Source organism: Phocoena phocoena, chromosome 10, assembly GCF_963924675.1.
Source record: "Phocoena phocoena chromosome 10, mPhoPho1.1, whole genome shotgun sequence".
Lineage (NCBI taxonomy): Eukaryota > Metazoa > Chordata > Mammalia > Artiodactyla > Phocoenidae > Phocoena > Phocoena phocoena.
Window position 1 is genome coordinate 52,446,592 of NC_089228.1, and position 19,834 is coordinate 52,466,425.

Genomic DNA, 19,834 nt, shown 5'->3' on the forward strand with positions numbered 1-19,834 from the left:
CTTGTGTCATTTAAATTTATTATTTCATTATTTATGGTCCCACGTAAATCCTGTAATAACTCAGAATGAAAACCATAAGTTTGCATTAGAAATTTTGGTATTGTGATGTCGTCAGGGCTAATACTGATATATGGTTAGTGTTCATGTGTATGGTTATGCTGGTTGTTTACAGATGACTCCAGTACTGAATGAAAAGTGCCTATGCCATATTTGCTACTAAATATTTCAAAAATCACCCCAAATAAGAATTGCATTCACTGATTTGCACATTTAACAAATAGTTATGGAATGTACTGTGCTAAAGTGTCAATTCAATGGAGAATGAAAATGAACACAGACCCTGTCTATTTACAAACCAATAAGGCTATAGATATTAACGAAGAGTCATATGTATGTATATACATTTGATTGTATATATTTGTTATGATATAATAATATGTTAATATGCAGATGGGAACATCTGAGTCTCCAGGGTCACATTCAGCCTCCAGGAAGCTCAACTGACCCCTCCTGGGCCCAGACTGCTGTGTGTATGTATCAACCTGGTATGTGCTGGGCCAGGTGACCCTCACCAGTCCTGGGGCTAAACACTATGGGGTTTCACTCTGGGGCACCATTTACGTACCCTCAGCATGGCTGATCATCACCCTGCCCAACCTCAGGTAAGCCGCCTGGTCTACAAAGTTCCTGAACTCAGAGTTGTGGACACAGGACGTGGCTCAGTGCATTGGAGTCTCTGGGATCGTCCAGCAGATCCTTAGACCAGATGAACGGCCTGGCTGCCTGCATACAGGTTCAAAAGCTAGAAGCGTCTTTCACCATCCATTCTTGGGAAATGCCTCTTACAACCTTTGCCCATTTCCACAGCCACTGCTGCACCTTTTCCAAGACCTCATCATACTAAGCCTCAGAATTGGCCTTGGACATGGCCTTCATGGTCCCCGACTCTCTACACACCTCCCACATATGTGGCTCTCATTACACGTGTATTAGCGTGAGTTTAGACCTTTGGGATTGGTGTACATACCTACATCCCTAACTTGAAAACATAAATTTCCCACATCTGCCAGGTGACATCCCATTACAAGTTATACATTTAGGCTCAGCATTTCAAGACTGCTTGCTTTGAGAATATGTGATCTGACCAAGATAGTACCTCCCTTTGGACTGTCAAGTTTGAACATGGTGGGTCCAGTTCCAATATGAATTTCAAGAGCTTGACTGAATGATATACACAAGTAACCATATAGAGAGACTGGTTGTGATCTCTCACTCTGCTCCTCCATTCAGTCTGTATCTGTTGAAAGGATGTATCTGTTGCATGGATTAGCCACTGTCTTTATACAGAAACGTCTCCTCTATGACTTGTTTCTCTCCGGAGTACCGGAGACCCTGGTGCCCGCCAATCTCAAGTCTCTCTTCCTCAGTCCAGCTGGTTTAGTCTCACAGCTTTGCCAACTGGGAGTATGTCTTCCACCTTTGCCCTTTCATTTATCAATAAAACAGGAGGAAGAACAATAGGGCCACAAATCCCTTTCCTTAGGCAGTACAAGGAGGCCAAGGCCATGCTATTTATAGCAAGTAATGCAAACGGAAATAAATCAAGATATTTTCTCCTGTGGGTAACTTTGTTCTGGCTCCTGGCTACTGTTTAACTTCCTTTGGTGATTGTAGCCGTATTTTATAAACCCTGCCAGCAGCTGGACCTTGCTCAACTGCAGCAAGTGCTGGGAAATCAGACCCAGCTCTCTCTATATACACCTTGTCCTGTGCACTTGCAAACGGACAAGGCTTGCTATCTGATTTCCTGTCCTGACAATTTTGCTTTACCTCATGTCCCTACCATTAAAAAAAATTTTTTTAATTGAAGTATAGTTGATTTACAATATTATATTAGTTTCATGTGCATAATATAGTGATTTGAAATTTTTATAGCTTATACTCTATTTAAAGTTATTATAAAATACTGGCTATATTCCCTGTGCTATACAATATATCCTTGTGGTTTATGTATTTTATAAATAGTAGTTTGTATCTCTTAATCTCTTACCCCTTGTTGTCTCCCTCCCTCTCACCTCTCCCCACTGGTAAACCACTAGTTTGTTCTCTGTATCTGTGAGTCTGCTTCTGTTTAGTTATATTGATGTGTTTGTTTTATTTTTTAGATTTCACATATACGTGATGACATACAGTATTTGTCTTTCTCTGTCTGACTTATTTCACTGAGCATAATGTCCTCCAGATCCATTCATGTTGTTGCAAATGGCAGAAATTCATTCTTTTTTATGACTGAGTAGTATTCTATTGTATATATATATATACCAGATCTTCTTTACCAGTTCATCTGTTTATAGACACTTGTGTTGCTTCCATATCTTGGCTATACTGCTGCTATGAACATTGGGGTGCACGTATCTTTTCGAATTAGTGTTTTCATTTTTTTTGGATATATACTCAGGAGTGGAATTGCTGGATCGTATGGTAGTTCTTATTTATTTATTTATTTAGGCCGCACTGTGCGGCATGCAGGATCTTAGTTCCCTGACCAGGGATCGAACCCATGTCCCCTGCAGTGGAAGTTCGGAGTCTTAACCACTGGACTGCCAGGGAAGTCCCTGGTAGTTATATTTTTAGCTTTTGAGGAACCTCCATGCTGTTTTCCGCAGTGGCTGCACCAATTTACATTCCCACCAACAGTGTACAAGATTTTCAAGTTTATTGTACATCCTTGCCAACATTTGTTATTTATGGTCTTTTTGATGATAGCTGTTCTGACAGGTATGAGGTGATATCTCATTGTGGTTTTGATTTGCATTCCACGTCCCTACCATTCTTGATTTCAGCCCGCAGTATGTGTCAAGGCTCTGTTTGTACTGTACACTGGCCACTCTGTGAAGGACTTTGCCCCCAGCAGGGTATTATAGGAGGCAGAGGACTTTAAAGTAGGGAAAGGGGAGGGAAGGATTGACAGGTCAGTTTCAGTGAGAGGTAGCAGTCCTGCTAACAACTGTGGGCAACCCCTGCTGGTTTGTATTCTGTTTAACTATTTTGAGAGAAAACAGAAAGTGAGAAACCAGCAAGGTGTGAAAAGATACTGAGGGCTAACCTACTTTTGGTTTGTGGGATTAAAAACAATTCTCGTTTTCTGATCATAAACCTCAGGTTTATCTGTAGATAGTAATTCATATACACAATGCAGCAACGATATAAGGTTTTGGCTTTATCCAGAGTTGGCAAATAAAATGACAGTGGTTGAGCTTAGCTATGTGAAGTCACCAGGCAAACTAGACAGTCACCCTGACCCAGGGTAAGATGGAGGCTGGTTAATTGATGATATTAGGAAATGAAAAGGAAGAGGTCAATGGGAGGGGTTAGAGTCCATGTAGAAATAAACGAACACAGTGACAGAAGGAGGCTATGAGAAGGTCAGAAGCACAGGTCCAGCACTGTCTGGAGAAGCCAGTGCTTCCAACATGATTGCCCTTCTTTGTGGCAAATATATTATAATGACTGCTATTTTCATCGAGTCTTCCTTTTCTTTTTCTTTTTAAAAATCATTTATTGGGCTTCCCTGGTGGCGCAGTGGTTGAGAGTCCGCCTGCCGATGCAGGGGACGCGGGTTCGTGCCCCGGTCCGAGAAGATCCCGCGTGCCGCGGAGCGGCTGGGCCCGTGAGCCATGGCCGCTGAGCCTGCGCGTCCGGAGCCTGTGCTCCACAACGGGAGAGGCCACAACAGTGAGAGGCCCACGTACCGCAAAAAAAACCAAAACAACAACAACAACAAAAATATATATATATATCAGGGACCCAGCAGCTCCGCGGCACGCGGGACCTTTTCGGACCGGGGCACGAACCCGCGTCCCCTGCATCGGCAGGCGGACTCTCAACCACTGCGCCACCAGGGAAGCCCCTAATTATTTTTATTGAGGCATAATTTTTTTTAATTAAAAACATTTTTAAAAAAATTTTTGGCTGCACGGCACAGCTTGTAGGATCTTAGTTCCCCAACCAGGGATTGAACCTGGGCCACGGCAGTGAAAGCGCCAGGTCCTAACCACTGGACCACCAGGGAACTCCACTGAGGCATAGTTGATTTACGATATTAAATAAGTTTCAGGTGTACAACATAGTGATTCACAATTTTTACAGGTTACGTTCCATTTACAGTTATTATAGAATATTGGCTATGTTCCCTGTGCTGTACGATATATCCTTGAAGCTTATTTATTTTAAACGCAGTAGTTTGTATCTCTTAATCCCCATACCTGTATCTTGCCCCTCCCCCCTTCCCTCTCTCCACTGGTAACCACTAGTTCATTCTCCATATCTGCGAGTCTGTTTGGGCCTCCTTTTCTTTATCTGTGAAATAAGGAGGTTAAACTAGACAATGTAGGGGAAACCGTGAAAATCATTGAAATGGAGCAAAATGATTACTGGGTGTCTTCAGTGGAAAAATAGGCAGACACTATCTGAACACACCCTGCTGGGTCATCTAATTCTATGGAGTATCTGTGCCTTTTCTTGTCTTTGAGCTCTTTTGTAAATTCATAAATTGTAGATAACTGATGGCAATGCAAATGATTCTTGTCCATAGGCATGCAAGTAAAGTTTGATAGGTGGAAATGCAATTGAATTCTTTCTTTCCCCACGTTCTTACAATTGTGTATCAATTTGTAAGTTCATTATTACCAATTGCTTATATATGTGGTTCTTTGTATTATCCTTTGACCCAGTTATAATATCTTATTAGTCCTCTAATTTGTTAACGAGTTAAATAAAATCTTTGACCTATTATTATTTTATATTTTGATGAGTGTCACGATTTTACCGTGTTTAAAAAACTATCCTTTACAACAATTGCTCAAAAATCCAATGATCACAAAACTATTTGGTAGAAAACCATAGTTTTTTTAGGAGGATACTGTGGTGAAAGTGATGAATTGCTTCCAAAATTGCTTAATTTAGCCTGTGGTTATAATTATACACCAGAAAGATATAGATTAAAAAGATCAAATGCTTGCTATACACCTGAAACTAACACAACATTGTAAATCAACTATACTTCAATTTTTAAAAAAAGATCAAATACTAGAGAGTAATGGATTTACCAAATACCCCAAGTGTATGCCTGAGTCATGTAGAAGCTAATTGGTTCAAGGTGTTTTCTGAACAGAAATTTTATTGGCCAGGCTTGTACCTGAGATCATTCAGAGTAGAGACTCTTCCAGCCTTTGCCTCGGCTATACTTTGGTAAGTATGCCTTTGTCATGTGCCATCTATGTCCACTTGGGGCTTTCTGTTGACAGAAGCAGCTACAGCTTACTACACTGGGGTGGTTTCAAGCAAGACCATTGTGCAAGAAATGATAGTGGAGTAAGATTTGGGGTGGGCAGCCTTGAGAGGAAATGTACATATGGGAGAAGGAATTCTGAAGGGATCTTCACAAATCAGTCAACACGTGTACAGATCTATCTGTAATCCAGGTATGAGCTTTTTCTTTATCCAAACCTGGTCCTAGGAAACTCTCCACGAGGTCATGGTGTGGCTTGATGGAGGGGCGGCAATGCAACAGGAGTGGGTGTCAAAGGAGAAATAGGTGTTGAATAAGTCCTAGCCATACACGTATACACCTTGCGTATGCCTTTTAGACCTGCTCCAATCTGCTCTCGTGTGTACGTGTACCACCACCATCTGAGGATGCAATGCTGCTGCACACACCTGACCTCATGGCTTGGCAGGTCAGAGAGCACCCAGTCTATAGAGTTACCAGATTTCTCACAGCCAAGCATCTGGTCCTATCAGGGCTTAGTAACAAACCAGAAACTTTTTCTCAAAAGTAGAATAGTTAATAGCAGAAGAGGGCATGTCTTTGCTCCAAAATTGTACCTATTTAGACTATGATTTTCCTACTGGGGCTTTGTCTGGTACTTTTATTTACCAAAAACATTCAAGTGCTACGCTGTGTCAAAAGGCCCAAGTGGCAGGGTGGCTTGTACTGCAGCCTGGATTCACTGCAGTTTTATTGCTCTGGGACCCCACTTAAAACTGGCTTCTTTAAGGCAAGTGGTCTGGAGCAGCACATTCAAAGGTGGTATAATTTTGCCTTCAAAATCCAAAGAAGCTAAAACTATAAAACTCTTAGTAGAAAACATGGGTATAAATCTTTGTGACCTTGGATTAGGCAATGGTGTCTTACATAGATATGTGGTTTAAGATATGATACTTAAAGCACAGCAACCAAAGAAAAAACAGATACGTTGGACTTCATCAAAATTAAAAACTTTTGTGCATCAAAAGACACTATCAAGAAAATTAAAAGATCACTCACAGAGTGGGAGGAAATATTTGCAATTACGTATCTGGTAAAAGTCTAGTATCCAGAATATAAAAAGAACTCTTACAACTCAACCATAAAACCATATGTTCCCATATGGGAACATATGTATATGTATAACTGATTCACTTTGTTATAAAGCAGAAACTAACACACCATTGTAAAGCAATTATACCCCAATAAAGATGTTAAAAAAAAAAGACAACCCAATTTAAAAATGGACAAAGGATCTGAACAGAAGTTCCTCCAAAGATATCCAAATGGCCAATAAGCACATGAAAAGATGCTCAACGTCATCAGTCATTAGAGATGCAAGTCAAACCATAATGAGATACCATTTCACACCCACTAGGATGGCTATAATAAAAAAGATGGGCAATAGAAAATGTTGGTGAGGATGTGGAGAAATTGGAACATACATTGTTGTTGGAAATGTAAAATAGTGTAGCCACTTTCAAAAGCAGTTCAAAAACTTAAAACCCAGCAGTTCCACTCCTAGATGGATCACCCAAGAGAAGGGAAAACAAATATTCCCACAAATACTTATACATAAATGTCCAAAAAAAAAGAAAACAGCCTGTCAACTGATGCATGGATAAACAAAATGTGGTGTATCTTATACAATGTAACGTCACTTGGCCATAAAAAGGAGAAAAATACTGACACATGCTACAACATGAAAACATGCTAAGTGAAAGAAGCCAGTCGCAAAAGATCACATACTCTATGATTCTGTTCATACGAAATGTCCAGAATAGGCAAATCCATAGATACAGAAAGTAGATCAGTGGTTGCAGGGCTGGGAGGAGGGGGATGGGGAGTGACTGCTAATGAGTTTGAGAGTTTCTTTGGGGGATGATGAAAATGTCCTGGAATCAGAGAGTAATGAGGATTGCAAACCTCTGAGAATAAACTAAAATCCACTCAATTGTACCTCGTTCTTCTTTAATCTGAAAAGAGTTCTTCAATCTGTCTTTGTCTTTCATGACATTGATGCCTTTGAAGAATATAGGCCAGTTATTTTGTAAACTGTCCTCCATTTGAGCTTGTCTGCAGTTCCTTCATGTTTAGATTCAGGTCATGCATTTTGGGGCAGAAATGATGTTGCCTTTCTCAGAGCCTTATTTCAGGAGGCACATGCTGTCAATTTTCCTGGTGTCACTTTGTCTCAATACTGGTGATGTGAACTTGGATTGGGTGCTAAAGCTGCTGTCTGGCAGGTCTTGCCACTGTCAAGTTACTATTTGCCCCTTTACAATCAATATGTAATTTGTGGGGAGGTACTCTGACACTATGTAAAAAACCTATTCCTCGTGAAACTATATCACTAGCTTTAGCATCCATTCACGATTTTCTGAATCCTCTAAGGTTTTTTTTTGTTTTGTTTTTAAATTAAATTAAATTAAATTTAATTTTGGCTGTGTTGGGTCTTTGTTGCTGCGTGTGGGCTTTCTCTAGTTGCAGCGAGTGGGGGCTACTCTTCGTTGCGGTGCACGGGCTTCTCATTGTGGTGGCTTCTCTTGTTGCAGAGCATGGGCTCGAGGGTGCGGGGGCTTCAGTAGTTGTGGTGTGCAGGCTCAGTAGTTGTGGTGCACGTGCTTAGTTGCTCCGTGGCATGTGGGATCTTCCCGGACCAGGGATTGAACCCGTGACCCCTGCATTGGCAGGTGGTGAATCCTCTAAGGTTTAAAATGACTTGTTTCTACTCAGACTAGAGGCTGTTTAAATAATTGTTGTTTTACTCCTAAATTAATACCAATTCCTCTACAATAGGGTTTGTTTGTTTTTAAAAGTCTTGATATTCTCCTGATCACAAGAAGGGCATCCAGGCAGAGAAAAAGTTTGACAAAAAGAATTAAAAAAACAGCAGGGTGCTTTCCTTTTTCTCTTCTCTTTTGTTTTCAAATGCAACCTCTGTGTCTAGACATGGAAATAAACACACAGTTGTTCAGTGTAATTGTATCTATTGTGTAGGGGGCTGAATCAGGCTGGTGGGGAGGACTCACTAATGAAGAGGTTAACACTATTTTTTCCTTCCCACTTAGCACCCATTGGAACAAGTACAGCTTTGGAAACGTAAAATAATGTTTTCGATGTCTTATCAAGCCCATCATTTGATTTCCTTTTTTGGTAGTCCTGGTGATGGTGGGTGCAGATATTGGGGAAGCCAGTGGCTCAGGAGACATTCTGGAAATAAAATGCTACAGGAACAAGTGATCAGACTTCACTGATGCATGTCTCAGCACACTGCTTCCTGGCTACAGACAACCTTAACTTCAGTTTTCTAAGCCCCAGTTTCCTTATCTGAAAAGTGGGAGGGGATAATAATAGTACCCAACTAATTGTTTAGCTGACTAAATGAGATAAGACAGGTGAAGCACTAGGTATGGGGTTGGCACCTAATTAAGTACTCTGTAATGTTTGTTATTATTATCATTATTCAGTGGTCTTAACTGGGCAGCCGTTACTGCAGTGATTGCTTTAGGAGGAAGACTAAGTTGCCAGGCTGGATGCTCAATCCTAAAATCCTAATACCACTGCCTACTAATTTCATCAGTGTAGCCTCAGCCTGTCTGGGCTTTGAAGGGCTTTGTAGCTCCAGGTGTTGCCAATTAAAAGGCAAAGGCCTGAGGATATGTTCACCTCCTGTGCTGCCTTAGAGAGCAGAGCCCTGGGAGGGACAGAAATGCAGGCAGGAGAGCTCCAGCTCTAGAAGGATGGTAAGGGAGTGTCTGTAGCATCAAAATATCTGGGTTTAAATCTCACCTCCTGGGAATGAGTGGTGTGAGTTTCATTACTGTTTATTTTTTTTACTGGAGTATAGTTGATTTACAATGTTGTGTTAATTTCTGCTGTACAGCACAGTGACTCAGATATATATATATATATATATATATATATATATATATATATATATAGGAAGCTAGTGGCTCAGGAGACATTCCTGGCCATATGTGTGTGTGTGTGTGTGTGTGTGTGTGTGTATGTTTTCATATTCTTTTCCATATGGTTTATCCCAGGACATTGAATATAGTTCCCTGTGCTATACAGTAGGACCTTGTTGTCTATCAATTCTATATATAATAGTTTGCATCTGCTAAGCCCAAACTCCCAGTCCATCCTTCCCTTACCCTCCTCCCCCTTGGCAACCACAAGTCTGTCCTCTATGTCTGTGAGTCTGTTTCTGCTTCGTAGATAGGTTCATTAGTGTCATATTTTAGATTCCACCTATAAGTGATATCATATGGCACTTGTCTTTCTCTTTCTGACTTACTTAACTTAGTATGATAATCTCTACTTGCATCCACGATGCTGCAAATGGCATTACTTTGTTCTTTTTTATGGCTGAGTAGTATTCCATTGTATATATGTACCACATCTTCTTTATCCATTCATCTGTCAATGGACGTTTAGTTTGTTTCCATGTGTTGGCTATTGCAAATAGTGCTGCTATGAACATAGGGGTGCATGTATCTTTTTGAATTATAGTTTTGTCTGGATAAATGCCCAAGATTATATATATCCTGGGATTGCTGGGTCATATGGTAACTCTAGTTTTCTGAGGAACCTCCATACTGTTCTCCATAGTGGCTGCACCAACTTACATTCCCACCAACAGTGTAGGAGGGTTCCCTTCTCTCCACATCCTCTCCAGCATTTATTATTTGTAGACTTAAAAAAAAATAGATTTATTTATTTATTTATTTTTGGCTGCGTTGGGTCTTTGTTGCTGCATGCAGGCTTTCTCTAGTTGCAGCAAGCGGGCTTCAGCTTCAGCGGGCTTTGTTGCGGTGCGTGTGCTTCTCATTACGGTTGCGGGGCACAGGCTCTAGAGCACAGGCTCAGTAGTTGTGGCGCATGGGCTTAGTTGCTCTACAGCATGTGGGGTCTTCCCGGACCAAGGCTCGAACCCATGTCCCCTGCATTGGCAGGTGGTTTTTTCTTTTTTTTTTTTGTGGTAGGCGGGCCTCTCACTGTTGGGGCCTCTCCCATTGTGGAGCACAGGCTCTGGACGCGCAGGCTCAGCGGCCTCCGCAGCATGTGGGATCTTCCCGGACCGGGGCACTAACCCGTGTCCCCTGCATCAGCAGGCAGACTCTCAACCACTGCACCACCAGGGAAGCCCCAGGTGGATTCTTAACCACTGCGCCAGCGGAGAAGTCCCTGTAGACTTTTTAATGATGGCCATTCTGACTGGTGTGAGATGATACCTCATTGTAGTTTTGATTTGCATTTCTCTAATAATTAGTGACATGGAGCATCTTTTCATGTGCCTATTGACACATGACACTGCCTATATGTCTTCTTTGGAGAAATGTCTGTTTAGGTCTTCTGCCCACTTTTTTTTTTTTTTTTTTTTTTTGTCAAGGATCAATCTCTTTATTCACAACAGCATTTCAGGAAAAGGCAAACTTCGCTTGCTGCCCTTTGATGAGGCGTAGCCTCTGCCCCCACCGGGCGTCTCCATGGAGCTCTACACCCCTTGGGGACCTTCCCTTAACCCCCAGCATGTGGGAGCCCCAAGAGATGACGGCCAGGGAGTAAGGCGAGGTCGGCATCACAGAAGAAAAACCAGGTGGCTCTTGAACCCCATTCTCTCTGGCCTCACACCACAGTCCAGAGCGCCAGGCAGCCCACAGCACAACTTACTGTACAGAACACCCAAGGGCTCCAAGTCCAGGAAGAATCAAACGCAGAGAGCCAGGGAAAGCTCTCCCACATTTCTGTCCACAATAGCCAGTGCTGTGAGGACAGATGGCCAGCCAGAGGCCTCTGGCCAGCACCGTTCTGCTCATTTTTTTGATTGGGTTGTTTGATTTTGGTGTTGAGTTGTATGAGCTATTTGTATATTTTGGAAATTAAGCCCTTGTCAGTTGCATTGTTTGCAGATGTTTTCTCCCATTCTGTAGGTTGTCTTTTTGTTTTGTTTATGGTTTCCTTTGCTGTGCAAAAGCTTGTAAGTTTGATTAGGTCCCATTTGTTAATTTTGTTTTTATTTCTATTGCCTTGGGAGACTGACCTAAGAAAACATTGGTACAATTTATGTCAGAGAATGCTTTGAGTTTCATTATTTATATCATTCTTTGGTTCATCAGTTTCCCCATTTGTAAAAAAAGGAATAATATTAATACTAGTATTTATTATATGTTGCCCTGTGGGATATTTGAAAAAGGCAACAGGTTCTGGCTTTGTTAAATCCCCAGGAGCTGGACGCACACAGTTTTCCCTCCCATCCAAGGAGGGTGGCTGGACTGGATTGTGCATGTGTGTAACATAGAACTAGGTTATTACCAGAGGTAGGTGGTGTTGGTGGATATAAAACAGATCTGGGTTAATCTGGACCAAGAATCAGAAATCCCAAGTGGCCTTGATAATAATGGCCAGTATTTTTTTTATACCCGTTACCCTGTGCCTGGCAGTTTAAATACTTTACAGAACCAACTCATGACTCTTTACCAAAAACCTATGATGTAGGTTGTGTTTTGATCTCTGTCTTAGAGACTTGAAGTCTCAGGCACAGAGAGGTCACAGCTAGTAAGGGGTGGGGCCGATTCAAACTCAGGCAAGTTCATGCTTTTCATCAAAATATCCAGAAACACAAGGAGGGTAGAACCCAATGTCACTAAAGAGCGAGATCATCACAGACAGTCATCAGACACTTATGTCTTGGTTTATGGAGCCAGGACCTTGCTCCAGGGGCGTTGCATCCTGGGAATTCACCGCTGCCTTGGGGAGTTTGTCCAAGTGGGAGCCTCTGTGCAGATAAAACACATCATTGCTCTCTCTGCGGGGGTTTGTACATGCAGGGGGAAAAAGCTCCTTGGTGCTTTTTATAAAAAATAAAAGCCTTGAAAATCCATAACTCTGAGTACATTCTCGGGGTGAAAACAAGTTCATCTCAATTTGCTAAGTCTGGCAACCCCAGGCAGTGGCTGCCCCGGTTTTCCCCTCCCCACCTATCTCTTCTTCCAGAGGTTGCTGCAGGCACTTGCTGAGAGCAAGTGTAGCCTGACTGCACCTTGCCTCACCTGCCCTGAGTCTCTCTTTCTTTCTGCTCCGGGGGCAGCTGTGTGGGGCTCCGCTGTGTTTTTTGTTTCCACTCCCACAGCATGAATACTTAGATTGTGTCCAATTGTCTGTCAACACAAACTATACTATGATAAACGCTCTCATCCTGGTTTCCATATGGGCCAAGATGAAAAATCCTTTGGCACATATAACCAGGGATATATTCTGTGGCCCAGGGTGTGTATATTCTTATGTCACTAAGAAATGCCCGATTGCTCTTCAGAACATCTGCACCACTCCTGCCCGCGGGGCCTGCAGGACCCTATGCCCCTAATCCCAGCCAACACGTGGCATTATCCATCTTTCTAATTTTTGCTGGTCTAAAAAGTGTAAAGTGAACTCTCAATGCTGTTTCCTTTTGTGTTTCTCTAGTTACTAGTGAGTTTGAGCATCCCAGCATAGGCCTTTTTGCTTTGTCTCCTATTAATTGCTCATTTTCCCATGGGGTTCCTTCTTGTTGATTTGCAAGAGTCTCTTTTACATCCTAGATATTAGTCAGCTATCAGTTTTAGACATTACAACTGTCTTCTCTTATCTTTGTTATTTGTTAACTTTTTCCATAGTGTTCTTCATTGAACACAAATAGGTCCTCAGTTTTATCAATTTTTTCCTATGGCGTGTGCTTTTTTTTTTTTTTGCAGTACGCAGGCCTCTCACTGTTGTGGCCTCTCCTGTTGTGGAGCACAGGCTCCAGACGCGCAGGCTCAGCGGCCATGGCTCACGGGCCCAGCCACTCTGCGGCATGTGGGATCTTCCCGGATTGGGGCACGAACCCGTGTCCCCTGCATCGGCAGGCGGACTCTCAACCACTGCGCCACCAGGGAAGCCCATGGCGTGTGCTTTTGAGTTTCACTGTAGTCCTTCTCAACATAGACAGTCTCTCACATTTTCTCATTTTAAATTTATATATTTATCTTCCCATGTAGGTCTTTAATCTGTCTGGAGCTCACTTTTGTGCGTGGTATTAGGTAGGGATCCAGTTTTTTTTTCTCTAAAACGTGAGCCTTTTTTTTCAGGACCTTTCACTAAACAACTGCTCTTTTCCTATTGCTTTGTGGTGCCAGAAGGTACCATGTTTGTCCTGTGCCTTCTTGAGATTAGACAAACCAGAAGAAGGCAGAATCTAGTGGGGGACAGAGGGGAGAGATGCCGCTGTTTGGACTCCAGGTATTTCTACATCCAGAAACCCTAACCCTGCCTTGTTTTTGCTTTACTTTTTGTCATTTGCAACTGAAGTGACTATTACAACCATGATGCCTTAATCTAGCTTCTATCTAGGAGAGCATACCCTCTTGACTAAGGCTGCCTGGGTTCCAATCCCAGCTCCACTACTAAGGGGCTGTGTGACTTTTTTTAAAAATCTTTTCTGGCTACACGTTAATTCAACACAAAACAATCTCTTCCAGACTTTACTGAGGTGGCTGACCACGTACGTCCACGACCAAATCTGCCTCTAAACTGGAATTTAGTTGCTGACCCAGCCCCGGCCTCGGCTTTCTTGTCTGCACCAGAGGGCACAGTGCTTCATCTGTAGGTGACTCTGTCGCCTTCCCCTCTTGTGAGTCTTGCAGGTCGCTCTCCCTCCAGACCTTTGGGCCGTGGCCTGCCAGTCTCAGGACGACTGTGGCGCAGGTTAGCAGGCACGATCTCGGGGGCAGGTGGAGGTAATCCCGGAGATAATGGATACCCTCGTTGGTTAGGTACCAGTAGAAATGTCTCCAGGCAAACTGTTCCTTCACGTACCCTCGTGATTTGAGAGACTGCATGGCCTTCATGACGTGAAGATGGGGCACATTCTTGTCTGCCAGCTCGGGGTGCTTAGGCATGTGGACGTCCTTCTTGGCCACCATCGCTCCCTCCTTAAAAAGGAGTTCATAAATGGCAATCCGGTTCCTCTTGGGCATCAACATCGCGACGGCTGCTGTGTCCGGGGTCGGAGCTGGAAAGGAAGGGGTATCGGTTGTGTGACTTTGTTACAAGTTACAGGATCTTTCTGGGCATCAGTTTCTCCATCTGATAAAATCAGGGTAGTAATAGTACTTAATTCATAGGATTATGGTGAGGATTAGATGAAATAATACTTTAAAGCAGAACAGCGCCTGGAATGTAATAAGTAATAAATGTTATTCACTTGCATAATCCTATGTTCCCAATTAGCTGTGAGTAAATCGTGTATGATTTTGATCTATCCGGTTATATTCTAATTACACCTGAGAGGCCATTTAGGAAGTCATTTAGAAAATTAATTTTGGGGGCATACAAATAAATTACCTCCTAATCGATCTATTTAAAAAGTCCTTTTCAGGAATTCCCTGGTGATCCAGTGGTTAAGGTTCCGCACTTCCGCTGCAGGGGGCGTGGGTGTGATTCCTGGTTGGGGTTCGGGGTGGGGGAACTGGGATCCCGCATGCTACACCAAGCGAGGCCAAAAAAATGAAAGTCCTTTTCCTGCCCTGCCTTCTTGGGAGCTGTGACAGTCGCCGTCACTAGGTGGCGCCTGAGTGGATTACGGGAGCGTGAAACAGTGGGCCTTAAAGCAGCAGTCCCCAGTTTTTTGGCACCAGAGACAGGTTTCGTGGAAGACAGTTTTTCCACAGTCCCGGGTGTGTGGGGGGGATGGTTCCGACGGTGATACGAGCGATGGTTCAGGCAGTAAGACCGATGGGGAGCAACGGGGAGCGGCAGATGAAGCTTTGCTCGCTCCCCCGCCTCTCACCTCCTGCTGTGTGGCCGGGTTCCTAACAGGTACCGGTCCGCGGCCCGGGGGTTGAGGACCCCTGCCTTAAAGAGCATCTGAGCCAGGGTCAGCTCACCATGTGCCAGAGGGATTCATAGGTGAGGGCCTGCAAGGAATTCACAAAACGTTTTAAAGTGCATCTGCTAATATTCAAAAATCAGGAGATTCCATATAAAAACCCGACTTCCAGTGCCTGGATACATAGGAAAGCCTGGCAACCTCGGACCTGCAGCGATGCTTCCTTGAGGGTGGGTGGGCTCCTCCAGTCCAGCACAGCCCCATTTGGGCCCAGGATCTTTCTGGGCATCAGTTTCTCCCTGTATCATTTGTCCCTCCCTGGCTCCTCTAGGCATTTGAGTTTCTAACCCCTACTTATCCCAATCCTTCCCTTTTTTTTTTTTTTTTTTCCAATCCTTCCCTTTGCATATTGGAGGCTGAGGTCCTACAGAGAAGAGAAGAGCTGGAACTGGAATCTTACGCGACAGAGCAGGGCTCTTTTTTTTTTTTTTTTTTTTCTGGCTGTCTCTCAAGGCTTGTGTGATCTTAATTCCCTAACCAGGGCTTGAACCCCGGACCCATCAGTGAAAGCATGGAGTCTTAACCACTGGACCACCAGGGAAGTCCCCAGGGCTCTTTTTTATACCCATGTTGTTTCTTTTACACTTGGTTGTTTTCAGAGACTGACTGAAGCTAAAAGGTGGGTAAGACGTTGTGGAAGAACCGAAATTTGGGAATTTAGGGGCACCAGTTAGATGATTAAAATAAGGTGTGGGGGGACTTCCCCGGTGGCGCAGTGGTTAAGAATCCGCCTGCCAAAGTAGGGGACACGGGTTCGAGCCCTGGTCCAGGAAGATCCCACACGCGGTGGAGCAACTAAGCCCGTGCGCCACAACTACTGAGCCTGTGCTCTAGAGCCCAGGAGCCACAACTACTGAAGCCCACGCACCTAGAGTCCATGCTCCACAACAAGAGACGCCACCGCGATGAGAAGCCCGCGCACCACAATGAAGAATAGTAGCCCTCGCTCACTGCAACTAGAGAAAGCCCGCATACAGCAGTGAAGACCCAACGCAGCCAAAATAAATTAATAAATCAATTAATTAAAAAAATAAGATGTGGGAAAAAGTAGAGGTCAGTAGGATTCTTTTTCTTTGTGCAAAATAACTTCATTGGTTTTGGGGGAAATAATATATATTTAGTGCAAAACATTCAAACAATACAGAAAGATACAAAGAAGAGGGTAAACATTTCCCCAAGTTCCACTTTCCATTTATAACTCCCATTCATTTTGGTGTCTATGCTTCCAGCCCTCTCTCTGTGTATTTATAGATACACTTAATATAGGCACTGTCAGGGCCAAGGAGTATCTGGGAGTATGGGGCCTTAAAGTTCCCACACCATCTTCATCAGCTTCCCTCCAAGTAATTCTTTGATATGGCCCATTGGGAATTTTTTCAATTATATTAAAGTGGTATAAAAATGAAATGTCAAAACTTTATGCTCACCCCCAACTCTCTTCCAATCAGATTGCTATCCAGCCCACCTATATAGAAATTCTATATAGAAATTCTGGAGCTGCCAGTGCATGTTTCAAAATTTCCTAAATGAGAACATACAAGTTGTTTTGTAAACTGATTTTTCCACCAATAGAATTCCTAGAACATCTGTCCCTAGTTTATGAATACAGACTTTAGAAATGAATAAATGAATCTCACCTTCAAGAACACCCTCAGCGGACTTCCCTGGTGGTGCAGTGGTTAAGAATCCGCCTGCCAATGCAGGCTACACAGGTTCAAGCCCCGGTCCAGGAAGATCCCACATGCCGCAGAGCAACTAAGCCCGTGTGCCACAACTACTGAGCCTGTGCTCTAGAGCCTGCAAGCCACAACTACTGAGCCTACGTGCCACAACTACTGAAGCCCGTGCGCCTAGAGCCCGTGCTCCACAAGAGAAGCCACCACAGTGAGAAGCACGCGCACCGCAGCGAAGAGTAGCCCCCGTTCGCCGCAACTAGAGAAAGCCCGCGAGCAGCAATGAAGATGCAAAGCAGACAAAAATAAAAATAAAATAAATTAATTAATTAAAAAAAGAAGAACACCCTCAGCGTCGTCAGGCCAAGCCAGTCATTTAATCAGACTGCTCCATCTGATTGATGACTGGAAAGATGGGGAACAGCTAATCAGAACCCAGTGTGCACATTCTAAAGTCTGTATGATTGCTCACAGTAGGCACTAATAGGAACAATCTTTTTTTTTTTTAACATCTTTATTGGAGTATATTTGCTTTACAATGGTGTGTTAGTTTCTGCTGTATAACAAAGTGAATCATCTATTCATATACATATATCCCCATATCTCCTCCCTCCCACCCTCCCTATCCCACCCCTATAGGTGGTCACAGCGCACCAAGCTGATCTCCCTGTGCCATGCTGCTGCTTCCCACTAGCTATCTACTTTACATTTGGTAGTGCATATATGTCCATGCCACTCTCTCACTTCATCCCAGCTTACCCTTCCCCCTCCCCGTGTCCTCAAGTCCATTCTCTACATCTGCATCTTTATTCCTGTTCGGCCCCTAGGTTCTTCAGAACCACTTTCTTTTTTTGATGACCATATTAGTCAGGTGTTTGCTGTAATAATATTACATAGTAATCAGCTCCCAAATGTCAGTGATTTATAACTACAAATGTTTATTTTTCTCTCGCTGGTCTGCACACAGCATGTGGGTGGCCAGGCTTCCCCTGACCTTAGATTTGGGTCTGCTCCACGTGTTTCTCATTCCAGGACCCAGGCTGAAGGGGCAATGGCTATGCAGGGCATTCTCTCCTCATAGCAAATGTGCAGGAGGTCAAGCCAAATTTCACAAATTCATGTAGAGCCTCTGGTCAGACATGACGTTTGTTACATTCACCCACACATGACGTTTGTTACATTCACCCACATTCTCTAGGCCAAACCCAAAGTGAGTGAGTTAGAGAAGTGTGCTCCGTCTGTAGTAAGCGATGGCGAGGATGGGGAGGGAAGAAAGACTCATGAACAAAAATATTATCTACCACAGGGACAAACCAGGATGGGAGATAAAATGAAATTTAGACTAAGACCTATTGTTAAGCCTTATAAATGCAGTTTGAACCCACACGGCTTGAGAACCGCAACTGCTTCATCTAGTGTGTCCCTTAATCAAAGATCCTTTGTCCTCAAAGACTCTTACTGAAGGCTCCTCTCTGATCGTACTCACTCTGCCTTTATATTTTATATGCTTTATGCTTCTGTATAGTATATGCTTTTTATGCTATTTAAAGTTATGAAGACCTCACCTGGGTCTTTAAAAAAAGGAAAAGGTTAAACTGCCCTATCAATTTTTGATTGCTGAGAGAACTATTTTGTCCTTTCCCTTTCCCTGCCAAAGTTATGCCAATCAGCAAAAATAAATTCTCCTGTGAGTAAAAACAAGGAGTATTGCTGCCAGGCAACAAAGGAGAGAGCACTATTTTTATGTTTTTTGGAAGGTGTAGCATCTTGCTTCACTGTTTCCATGGAGAATCCCAATTGTCAAGTTTAATCAAATGCTGGAAAATTGAAATTTATGCAAAGAGACTAGCTTAGTAAGCAATTACCTTTGCTAAGTGACAGCTAGGAGAAATATTTCGATGAAACCTCTTACCATAAATCAAGCATTATCCCTTGGTATCAGTTGACTCAAATTAACACTTTCATGTGTGTCAACTGCTTTTCTAAAGCTATTGCAATAATATTTCAACAAAATCACAAATTGCATGCACACCACTTCCAGTATAAATCACCATGGATGTTTGGAGCACATATGAACTACATCAGAATACAGTAAGGAATATATAAAGAATGGTTGTAGACAGGGAATTCCCTGGCAGTCCAGTGGTTAGGACTTGGCACTTTCACTGCCATAGGCCCAGGTTGAATCCCTGGTCGGGGAACTAAGATCCCGCAAGCTGCGCAGTATGGCCAAAAAATAAAAAAAGAATGGCTGTAAACAAAGGTGTCTCTTTTGTTAGCGTGGTAATGTATCAGTTTCTAAAGTTGTTCCCAATAAATTAATAAGAGAAAATACTCAATGTAATTCAGAAAAAGTAAAGGAAATGGAGGGAGGGTGGAGTTCAGAGACCAGTCCTATCAGATATTAAAACATACAGCCTGTCCGGCAGTGACGACCTTCCCATGAGAACTTGCCTTTTGCAAAGGATTTCCTTCATCCCTCTCCAGAAGAGAAGATGAAACACAAGAAGAAGTGCCTGGTGCAGAGCCCCAGTTCTTATTTCATGGATGTGAAATGCCCGGGATGCTATAAAATCACCACTGTCTTTAGCCATGCACAAACAGTAGTTTTGTGTGTTGGCTGCTCTGCCGTCCTCTGCCAGCCTACAGGAGGAAAAGCAAGGCTTACAGAAGGTTGCTCCTTCAGACAGAAGCAGCACTAAAATCACCCTGAATCAAGATGAATGGGAAACCATCCCGATAAACACATTTTGGATACAGAAAAAAAATTATTAAAACATGCAGGATAACCAAACGTAAAATAGATAGCTAGTGGGAATCAGCCGCATAGCACAGGGAGATCAGCTCGGTGCTTTGTGACCACCTAGAGGGGTGGGATAGGGAGGGTAGGAGGGAGGGTGATGCAAGAGGGAGGAGATATGGGAACATATGTGTATGTATAAC

General features: G+C 43.2%; 2 protein-coding genes across 2 annotated transcripts; one reads left to right on the forward strand and one right to left on the reverse strand.

The window, feature by feature from the left end:
- Positions 1-13,763: 13,763 nt before the first annotated feature.
- On the reverse strand, positions 13,764-14,344 carry LOC136129353 (small ribosomal subunit protein eS10-like). The gene has a single exon (XM_065885580.1). The coding sequence runs from the start codon at positions 14,311-14,313 to the stop codon at positions 13,813-13,815; it is 501 nt and encodes a 166-aa protein (XP_065741652.1). The 5' UTR covers positions 14,314-14,344; the 3' UTR covers positions 13,764-13,812.
- Positions 14,345-19,434: 5,090 nt separating this feature from the next.
- On the forward strand, positions 19,435-19,593 carry LOC136129416 (small ribosomal subunit protein eS27-like). Its single transcript, XM_065885673.1, has one exon. It carries the CDS (start codon positions 19,435-19,437, stop codon positions 19,591-19,593), a length of 159 nt encoding a protein of 52 aa, XP_065741745.1.
- The last annotated feature ends 241 nt before the right edge of the window (positions 19,594-19,834 follow it).

Coding starts and splice junctions, on each gene's coding strand:
- LOC136129416 (XM_065885673.1), top strand. CDS start 19,435: ATGGATGTGAAATGCCCGGGATGCTATAAAATCACCACTGTCTTTAGC.
- LOC136129353 (XM_065885580.1), bottom strand. CDS start 14,313: ATGTTGATGCCCAAGAGGAACCGGATTGCCATTTATGAACTCCTTTTT.